Raw genomic sequence first — 11,271 nt, forward strand, 5'->3', positions numbered from 1 at the left:
CGGTATTAAGGAAAGCAGGACTTCTAATGCCTTAGTCGGTGTTGTGCGAAATGCCCCAGTTATGTCAATACAGGCCATCCTCTGGATCTCACTGACCCACAAGGGAAGCCCTTTGCAGGGCTGTCCACCACACAATACTTGCATAATGAATTCTCAAAGAAAATCAAGGTGTGAAATGTACCCAATTTCCTCTTCCTGGTAAATAGAATCAGCTCTATCTTTGATGGCTTTACTGAAAGCTTCATTTCAGTACACCATGTCTGTACTACACTACATGTGACTTATTAGTTCCATGATGGTACTCATGAACTTTTCAATAATGAGGATCACTCCATCGTCAGCAAAAGCTTGCGCGAATATCCCAGTATCCTCAAGTCTTCTCAACAGGCTATCCATTACTAGGCACCATAGTAGCGGTGAGATGTAACTCCCCTGATGGCATCCAGTTACTCCCTGCGCCTGTAGCCTGATTCCGTCTTCCGAAACAACAATTATTCTATTATTAAGAACAAATCTGACCCAGCATTAGTCTGATTATAGCATTAGGAGCAGAAATGTCTAATAAGTCTTTAAAGACTGCCTCAGGCCTTGTTTTTTCGAATGCCTCTTCTACATCGAAAAAGAGTCCTAATGCGGACTCCTTATGTGATAAGGCCTTTTCAATGCTCCCAACGAAGGAGTGCAGGGCATTCTCAGTATATTTTCCTGGAGATATGCGTGCTGTCTTGGATGAAGGGGGTTGATTGGTTGCTTGTAAAGAAAACTGCCACCAACTTCTCCAGGATCTAAATAGGAAGGAGGATAAACTAATAGGTCGATATGCTTTGGCGACACTATAGTCCTCCTTCCCAATCTTAGGAATGAAAAGTATTAATGATTTCCTATACGTCTCTGGTACATATCCCAATGTTTGAGAGGCTGTGAGCAATGCCCTGATCCGGGGGAGTGGAACATTGAGTCCTTCCTTGAACATGCATGGGAGAATACCGTCCGTTCCTTGGGCCTTATATGCCTTGAGCTCTTCTACAGCCCACCTAATGGCGCCACCCGTTACGACAGACTCCGGATTGTAATTGTAGTTGTAACTCAAACAACTTGTTCTCGACTAAACCTGAAAGGTTATATCCAATAAGATCAGTTAAAGATAATGAAACACAAACACCATACGTATACATCATTATTTTTTTCTGTTGAAAAAGGATAAACCTCTGTAAAATCAACAGTTATTATTTTCTTGGGTCAGAGAGCATCCATCCCTGCCGTAACAGAATAATTATTTCTGTTAGGCCCCTGAGGATTCCTCTATCTCAGTTACCTTTCTGTTGAAATAGCATTCAATTTTTACCTCAACCTGGATCTACCCACTTCCATTTAAATTGAAATCACTTAGGTTTAGAAAATGCCTACTTCTGCTTTTAACCTTCCTTAAAACTAACTCCATCTCTCCTTTGTATATAAATCAAGAAAAAAGCTACACTAGCAACAAAACAAGAAATAACAATAGTTAAGCAGTAATAAGGCTTAACATTCAAATAAAATTTATATTTCTTCAAATATTTGTAATAAATTATTTCAATTTTAAATCTTTAAATCTTCAATTTTAATCTTTTTTCTTTTGCTCTCTGCTATACTTTTTTCGATATTCATCCCTTAAAATGCCTCTAGAAAAGTTGAGAATTACCCACTCTGAAACGTAACTCAGGCCAAAACATCCCTACGTCATTCCAAATGATTTATACCCCGAAATATGAGTGGGTGCTTACGGTTTCCTCAGCCCCACCTGCTGGAAGGGGATGCTGTAGCTAGTTAACGAGTTCCAACTTCCTTCATAAATATTAACAGAAGCTAATGTAAGTATTGATTTTGAGGTTACAACTTGTGTTCCGCTTAGAAAAAAAAAATTACTTAATCTGTAAAAGCCAACGAGAAAAGACAAAGTCATCAAAGTTTTTTATAACTAAAAGTGAGTTATAAAGACTTAAATTGAATAGAAATTGAGCTGTTTTTCTTTGTTGGCTAAAATTGAAAGTCTTACACTAAACTTTTTCTAACACAATTTAATACTAACTCGTACAGTGGTTCATTATACCAACTGTGGAACTAAAGCTAGTATTCTAATCCCATGAAGACACCGATAATATTATTAATTTAAATAGCATTTTACCGATAGCATCTACTGAATCAGCCAACAATAAATCAAAGAAATTAAAAAAAGACAAACGTTGTAGACGTCCTACAGTCGATTGAAGAAAACAGGCACGAATTATCGATACATTGCGATGACATAGTTAAATTTAATGATATATCACTTAACACTAAAACGTCAATAAATTGGACGCATTTGGGAAAAACTAAAAATAGCTCTGAGGTCTAGAAAACTGTTAAGAGAAGAAAGTAGTATTATCCTGAATACAATTTATTTACTCTCTAAGGGTCATTTGTAGCCGAGGGAATTAAAGCATCAATATTGACTGCCTCGAGACTACAGGTTCGAATTTAGCCTGAGGATAAACTTTATTTTTTAGCGGGCCCACGCAATGTAAACTTAACCCCCAAAATAGTTAGAACAAGTTTATTAACTCTTGATAAACACTCCCATCCCAATTAGAAAGATAGCAGTGTAAGTTAGAAATGACCAAGGAGAGGGGAGAGTATAAAGTTTCATAACTGAGGTAATTCTTTCATCCTTTAGTCTCTTACAAATTAGTTATTCATACCCTATAATTATAATATGATTTAGCTATTAATATACGAAAGTTTCAGTTATTATTGATTAGTTAGAATTTTTATACCTATTTCTTTAGTTCAATTTTTAATTGTTATTTAATATAATCAACGTAATAGGCATGACACGTGACGAAAAATGATCGTAAAAAAAAATTTATTATGTGTGCAATTTCAATATTTGAAGTTTTATAAATAGTTTTAGCTATTCTATGTGAAACTATTAAACTAAAAATATACTTTTCTATGTTGTTTCTAAGTTTTCAGGATAAAAAACAAAAATAAATAAATAAGACTTACCTTCAATAATTTAATTTTATAAAATTATGAGTTTTTTAAATGTTCAATATGAATAGATGAATATTAGACAAGTAAAAGTCGTAAGTTTATTTATTTTTTAAAATCATAATTATTTTTATTTTCAAAAATTGTTATCACTTTTTTATTATTCACACATCTAAACAACGTTTTGCTACTTTAAATTATCTTGTGGACATGTATACATTTTTTCAATTTATTTTCGTTATCAAATCTGAATATAAGTCTAAATTAGCTTTTATTATTTTCTTCATTATTGCTTTTTTCCTCATTTTCTGAATTTTTCCATGTCCACTACACATTCATGTTTCAGTCTTGATGGACACTGATATATCCTGTTTCGAATTATCTTTATTTAAAGCACTTGTATTGCGATTTCTAAAATTGTTTATTTGCAATGAAATATATATGCTAATGTTAAAATGAATAAATATATAACGATTGGCCCGAACCGCTGTCGATAACTGCCCTTCAGCGCAAAACTGATTCGAGGCAGCAGGTGGTTTCCTCTAAATCCTACCTTTTCCAGAACTGAACCAAAGCCCAATGGGAGCTTAAAAATTTTTTTTTTTATTTCAGGGAAACAAATAAAAAAAATCCATAACATGTTGGTAAAATATTTTTTTCTGTGGCATTGTTGATCACCTCAATATATTTTCAGGCTGGGATTAGGTCAATACACGGAGGAAATTAAAAAGAACTGAAATTATTTCAAATGGATGAGAAAGTTAAGCAATTATATATCCAAGCATACTTAGGGTAATATCAAGGTACGTTATATAATGTGGTATGAGATTCACAATTCCAGTGTGATTAATATTTAAATTTCATTATTTGCTAATCCGCCATTACCATAATGTGGAACAGGGAAATTAGTGGCTTATGTCTGAGCACTGAATGTTTTATGGTTAGTCAAACTTTGCTACTGTCAGCTTAACATCTTAAGTTATTATCATACAAGATGGAAGTTAAAATAATACAATTATATAACACCTTAATATTTTTTGTAGTTAAAATATTCAATGCGTCCACCTATCCTCATTTATATATTCTTAGGAATAGCGTATAATAAGTGCCGTGTACGGGGCTTCGAGGGTTCTAAATCCGACTGAGGGTTCCCCGTACTCGTATTATATTGAAATTTATTCATATATTTATGTATTTATACTATGTATTTGTATTTATATATATTTATGTTATGTATTTATAGTATATTCTATGTATTTATGTATTTGTATTATGTATATCTATCGGTTCCTGATGGGAACCGACTGAAAAAGTATGCCCTATATTTAATTCAAACACTAGATACCATAGACCCCCTCGCCATGGTATGCTAGATAAATAGAATATCTATAATTAATCATTGGATCGTGTTCACCAATTTACTATGCTATTATATATGAGGTGGCATCCAGGGATTCTTAATTATAAAGTAAAGTATTTGTTACATATTTTATATTTACAATGATATATACATTAGTAAGAATAATATAATGAGAGAGCTTGGTAGACTTGTTTCCTTATACTTTAATTGTTATATTATGAATTGAGAAGTACCAGTTGGGATCTTTGGTATTTATACTGAATCTAAGTTATCAATTCTATTATTGCCATTCAAATTACAACAGAAAAGGTGTTACTTGTTTTGGTACGTCGGTCGCCTTGGTAGTTGTCGCGGTGGAGCATCCATATTCGCTTAGCCGTTTCAGCCTTTCGGCGGCCGTTCCTGAATCCCTGCGAGGTGTGACTTCCTACTCTGGCCTCCAACTGGTCAGCCGCTCTCTTTTCCTCCAAACTCTCCTCTTCCAGGGCCATCTTCGTCCCAGACTGTCTTCTACTGTCTCCTCGGTCATCAAGTGTTCCTCGACCGTTTTCAAGTGTTCCTTGACCGTTCCTTCTGCTCCTTTTTGCTTATTTTCTCCCCTCTCCTTCTGACTCCTCCCCCTTTTGATTTCTGTTCTTCTGATTGGTTTTCCATGTGTTCCCACTTTCCTACCCTTCAGAGGGGGTGGGAAGGTCCAATGACCTTCGGCGAAAGTCGGTCATTTTCCTCCCTTTCATGTTTAAATTAAGGCGGCCTTCTTCTTTGACAGAGGTCGCTGCATTTTCCCCCGAAATTTTTAAAGTGCCCAGATGGGAGATAAGACCTGCTTAGGTGTTTACCTCTACCAACGCGGTCAACCTTTCCCAGGGGGTGCACGCGGACCCCTGTTATTTATATATATCTATACTTTACTTTTAATGTCGACTTGCCGACAGGATCTCTGACTTGGCCCGGCGGTTCCTTTGGTATACCGACAAAAGAACATACTTTAAGTTCAAAAATTCCAGCTGGTGCCTCTCATTACATATCATAATCGATACACTAATTCATCTCGATTATTTTTAATAGACTCCAAAAATTTTCCGTAGGTTGTAGAGCCTTGTAGATTATATATTATTCAAGCTTAACCCTTTAGAGCAGGGGTGGCCAACAAGTCGATCGCGAGTCCAATTTTGGTCGATCATCGATCGCTCGTAATGCCTATGGGGTTGGATTCCGTGAAACATGGCCTTTGAAACGATTGTATAAGACATAACTTTCTAGCCATATTTCATATGGAACACAAGTTATTAATTATCCATGTATATCTGTATTTCATTGCGATGTGTACTCAGTAAGCTATTGAGAGATCACCAAAAATAAGTCATATTATTCTTACATGATATATTTTTCTATCCCAAAAAAAACGCGAAAGTGAAATATTTAAATCAAAATATCAGTCATACTCTGCAGCTTTATAACAACTTCTTCATATTTACGAACAAACAGTACAACAACTTATACATTGCAGTTGATAAAAAAATTAAGTTGCATTCTAAGTTAGCAAAAATCTATATTTAAAAAGTGTCGGTCTGAAAATTTATTTTCTTCATGAGCATTTATCTCTAATACTTAATAAGTGAATTAAAAAATACAAAATTTATTTGAACATATATCTTACTTATCTAACACAGTGTTTAAACATAGTATACATTTCACACCCCTTCTTTCCCCCTTCGACTACTCCTATGACAAGTCAATTGCGACACACTTATAATATAAAAAGTAGATCATATAGACAGAAAAGTTGGGCACCCCTGCTTCAGAGGAAAGAACTACTTTTGTTCAAATTAAAAAAAAAAGAGACACCGCCTTACCAATTTCATGTCTGCAACTGCACCGGTTTGATTCCGGCCAGGGTGGCTTGATTTTTATCTTAAAACGGTCCCACATAATAAAAACTCGACCCTCCCACTCTGGTTAGAATAGGTTTGGTTTCCTCAAGGATAATGCCCTCCATAAATCAGAAATGATCAGATAGGGGTAAACATAAAAAAATTCACTAAGTAACAATAATTTTACTAACGATTATCTGTCCTAGTAATTAGTGTTTTTTTGGATAATTTTATGAAAAAATACAAAACATAATTATGCAATTACTGTTTTTATACTGAAAAAGTATAAATTCATTTGTAATGTGCACAATCATCTTCGTTAGGTGATACATTAGAAATAAAATATGGCCTACGAATTCCAAATTTAGTAGATAAGTGTGTGATTGAGAACTTACAACCTTACATCCTCAACATTTATTGTCCTTGGATGTCGCAGGTTGTATTATTTCAATGAAAGCTTTTTTATTGGAATGTTTAAAAAAAAAGTAGAAGTAATTACAGATATTATATTACATTTATTTTATTTGAATTCGTGGTAAACGAAAATGGAAACTAAATTGAGAGAGAATGTTCAAGAACCTTAATGTTTTTAAATTTATTATTTTAAAAAATTGTTGTACAATAATTGACAAAAATACCATTTAAAAATTGTCAAAGAAAAATTAGAAAAGAGTTAAATATTTAAATAATTGACGGTATTAATTCAAATTATGAAGAAGATGATCAGGGGTGCGGTCACAAGAAAACAAAAATAGTTGTTAACTATTTAGGTTCGAAATATCAGTAAATAATCTTACCATTATTTCAGGTATAAACGGAAACAATCTAGTTTCGTAATAAAATACTTGTGTTATGAAAAAAAAAATGAGAATATACTGAACATCATATTTGTGACCAAATATAAGAAATACAAAATTAATGTATTTTAATTAATTACTGTAATAAATTAATATAGGAGATAACGAAGAGCTTTACTTTATTTCTAATTAACAGTTATAACAATTGTTAGTTATGAAACAATTAATAATTGAACTAAACTTCAATTATTCACAATCTTGCTATCCATCTAAGGCATTGTTATATGCTGAATGCCTTTAAGAAGAAAGAAAATAGTTTGTAGTATTAAGCGAGAGAGCATAAAATCACAAATGGCTTTTAAAGATGCTGTGAGTGCGACCCAATAGTAATTCAAGTAGATACTGAATATAAATAGACATCGTACTCTTTAATGTCTGTAATCTAAAATATTATCTAATACTTATCTCTCAAGATAATTAAGGTGAAATATCTCCCCTAAATAGCATAAGTAGATAAGATAGTATTAGCTCTATTAGGCCAGTCAATGTGGGTATTTAGACCAGAGGTTAAATACCCTAGCCTTTTTTTGCCATTATACTCTTGTTGGACCGAAACAATTTCGAAAATATTTACTGCAACTATTGATACTCATTCAGAATACTAATTTATATTAGAAATATTAACTACATGATAATATGTAGTAGTGAGTTTCTGATGAAATTTCATATTCATCATCGTAAACTCCCGTAGTTACTGAATTAATTTTCTAATAATTTGTTCTTTGAATTTATAAGATTATTTATGAACAGTTATTGAAATTCATAGTTTCTGAAATGGAGATCCAGGCTGTACAGTACAGTATATGTAGAAACACTGTGGCTGTAGTTTAACACTTTGGATGGTTTTAAAGCCACCTCAAATCGACTAGGACTTTTTGTTGGAAGGCTTTAAAATGAAGAAACAACTTGCTGATTCGGATTAAACATTTATTTGGTCAAATTAAAAATTTGAAAACTAAAACTAAAATAAACAAAAGATGAATAACAATGAATACAAGTAAAAATAAAAAGGCTTCTCAGATAAAAATAAAATTGTTAGATAAATTATTAAAACGAAAAAAAAACTAATTTACAAAAAACAAAACAAGTACTAGTCGACACAAGCTGCTCCACTCCGATAGGAAGAGTGCTGCCGAGATGTTTAGGTCGCAGCTCTTGTAGCTCAATACACCGCTGCAGTGGTCCAAAGTTGATGTAGCGGCTCATCGACAGTCTAAACATCCAAAAGCCAAGATGGCACACTGACACCCACTGCAGTCAGGGCCTTCAGGGCACTTGACCCAAGTGCAGACAGGGTCCAATTATTCCAATGTACCAGGCGAGCCGACCAAACAACAATTTATATTCATGCCGAAACGCAGATAACGTACCCAAAATGTCCCAACTATTAAATTACAAACGCAGACAGGGCTGCTTAGACGCTCTCAGGTCCACTAATTAGTCGGAACTGCTATAAAAAACAAAGATGGTCGGCCCATTGCAAGGCAACGTCTTAGCAACGATTATCAACCCTTAGCAACTGTCTCGATTACTCATTATAACACCCAAATACAATTATTTGTTTACTAGATAATTATATATATTATGGCGTTAACAGATGGAATAATTGAAGTTGCAAAAAGAATAATATCACTTTCATTTAAAATTTACCTTCGATTTGATTACCTTCTGAAAAACAGTCTGATTTAAACAACTAATTCTATCCAACATTGTTACTTCTGTCTAAAGGTGGATAGAACAAAGTCTCAAGCATTCTTGTGTGTGGCATAAGATTTATGGCTTGTGAAATCATGCTCAATCTTTTGAATCAATCTTTAGTTTCTACTCAAGATGTTGGATTAAACTTTATAAAGGTTGCGCAATGATATTAATAAATGGTGGATTAAACCTATTATTTTTCAAGTCGCACTAACCACTAATTCAGATATTTATATTTTAAAATAACATGACCAAAATGTTTCTTATTGGAAGAAGATAGTTGAACATATAAAGTAGATTGTAAGGAACAAACAGGTAAAAAAAAAGTATTTAGGTTTTAATTAATAATTTTGTCTACTATTTTGTACCTTTATTGACTGTCACCCTGAGTACCTTCCTACAATAAAAATGTGTCTGAATGTTGTTCATAGGTGAAATATCAGAGTTTTCCAATCTATAGAGAGGATGTCTTAATTTCACCTTTTAAAAATTTTACGTAGAAACCTGTTTGCAGTAAAGCCTCAAACAAAATACTTATTCAAAGATGATCTCTTTTAAATAGATAAAGGAAAATATTTAATTTCCGAAACTTCTGAATTTTTAATTCTTTCTCCTTTAAGGTTATTATATTAAGGGTATTATATTTATGATGAAAAAAAATATCTTATCATAAGGATATATCATTGAGTTTCTATTCCTAAATAATTTATACCTCTCTTCCTAAAGGCGGAAACCTCTATAACATGGACGTTTTCATTTCCTCTTGACCCGAACAAGCCTCACTTTACTGATTATATTCCCTGTGAGGAACATGTGAAAAAAAAATGAAAAATCAATCTAAAAATATTCTAACCCACAGTATTGTACTAATTGCCAACATAGGAGGTTTAGAGAGAAGTCACTGCATTGATGTCATTTGTTTGTATTTTATTATACAAACTTATTATTATATTCATTATGTTTGTTCTAGAACTAAAAGTAGACGTAAATGACCGTTAAAAATTGCTTTATTATTATTTATATTTATCATAGTTCATATTCTGCTTCGGCATTGTGAAAAAGCATTACTGTTAAACTTTTAGGAAATTATTTAGCAAAACGATTTATTTAATTTTAGTATTACCTGGATTTCATTGTTGAGGGATATTACGTGAAATAATTATAATTTGCTGGTAATCTGGTATGAATGGAGTGGACTGTATTTATGATAGGTAAATAATAAATTAATCATGATGAAAAGTTAAAATAACACCTCTATTCTTGAAATGATTTATAACACAAATGATTATTGTTGAGTTTTGCCAAAGAGGTTTACAAAATAGATTAGTTAAGTTAATATTTAAATTGATTTTGACTATTGATTGAAATGGAGTTTCTGGGTAGTTTTACTTGGTTGTAATGTACTATTGAGGTTTCAGATGGAACTTGAATAATAGTTTTTCTTTTCTAATATGCTCTGTTCCCTCCTTCATCCTGCCTGCCCCTTTGCCTGGGTACTCAGGGAAACTACTCACTCATGGTGAATTTTTGAGTATCAGCAAAAATAGTGTTGCTCTTTGAAGGGGCCTATTCACTCATCTATATCACTAAGAAAAATTTTACACCTATTTTATTTATATATAAGGTTTTTTAATCAATATCTCATCAAAATTACATTATTTGCGCTAAGGTGAGTATCGTTGTAAAGCTTGAAATTGAATTCAACTTTTTTGAAATCCTCTGAGTAGTACTTCGAAAGTTCATGACGTTTTTATACCGAGTATTTCTAAAGATTATTTCTTTTTCCTTATTTGTCTGCTTTCCTTTGGTTGCTATGGACACACAAAGGACCGACATTTTCCCCTGAATTTGTTGCTATGTTACAGAGAACTCATCACTTATTTCGAAAATGGTGACAAAAGTTGATACATATTCAGCTACTATGGTTATCTCAAAAATTGATGAAAAAAAAAATGTTTTTCTCAACAAAAAAAATTTAAATCATATTGGGATAACGAATACTCATGAAGGTAAGGTTGGGGGCACTGAAAAACATTGGTAGTAAACTACCCTTTCCTCAATTACACACATTTACTCCTGAGAGATAGCCTGTAAACAGAAACAAGATGAAATGACCTGAATTAGAAAAATACTTAACAATATTATTGATCATTTTGTTTTTCTTACAAACTCGCTTTAACAGAGGAAACACCAAAACGTTTTTGTCAATCTAATACATATTTTTTTATAACATGCATCGACTACTTACAAAAATTTATTTACGATCAAAATAAGTTTCTTCTTTAATGTTACTCAAAAGGACTGAAACCTTAGTAGAGCATAATATATTGCGAAAAATTCAGGAAACCTTAGAAGATTGTAAATAATATGGTTTGAATAATTTATTTGCGACTCAAAAGAGTCTCATTTATAGTACACAAGCCTCTTTTGTCTCTCGTAGCTTTTTTTACAAATAGTATTCCAATATTTATTA

General features: G+C 32.6%; 1 protein-coding gene across 1 annotated transcript in view; it reads left to right on the plus strand.

The window, feature by feature from the left end:
• The first annotated feature begins 295 nt into the window (after positions 1 to 295).
• Positions 296 to 11,271, plus strand: part of LOC106686975 (dipeptidase 1) — a 69,934-nt gene continuing 58,958 nt past the window's right edge. Inside the window, exon 1 of the mRNA XM_024358789.2 lies at positions 296 to 423. Within this exon, the coding sequence (XP_024214557.2) occupies positions 296 to 423 (128 nt within the window). The remainder of the gene's footprint in view (positions 424 to 11,271) is intronic.

The sequence above is a fragment of the Halyomorpha halys genome, unplaced genomic scaffold, assembly GCF_000696795.3.
Source record: "Halyomorpha halys isolate HHAL.00 unplaced genomic scaffold, Hhal_1.1 Scaffold37.1, whole genome shotgun sequence".
In the NCBI taxonomy this organism is placed as follows: Eukaryota; Metazoa; Arthropoda; class Insecta; order Hemiptera; family Pentatomidae; genus Halyomorpha; species Halyomorpha halys.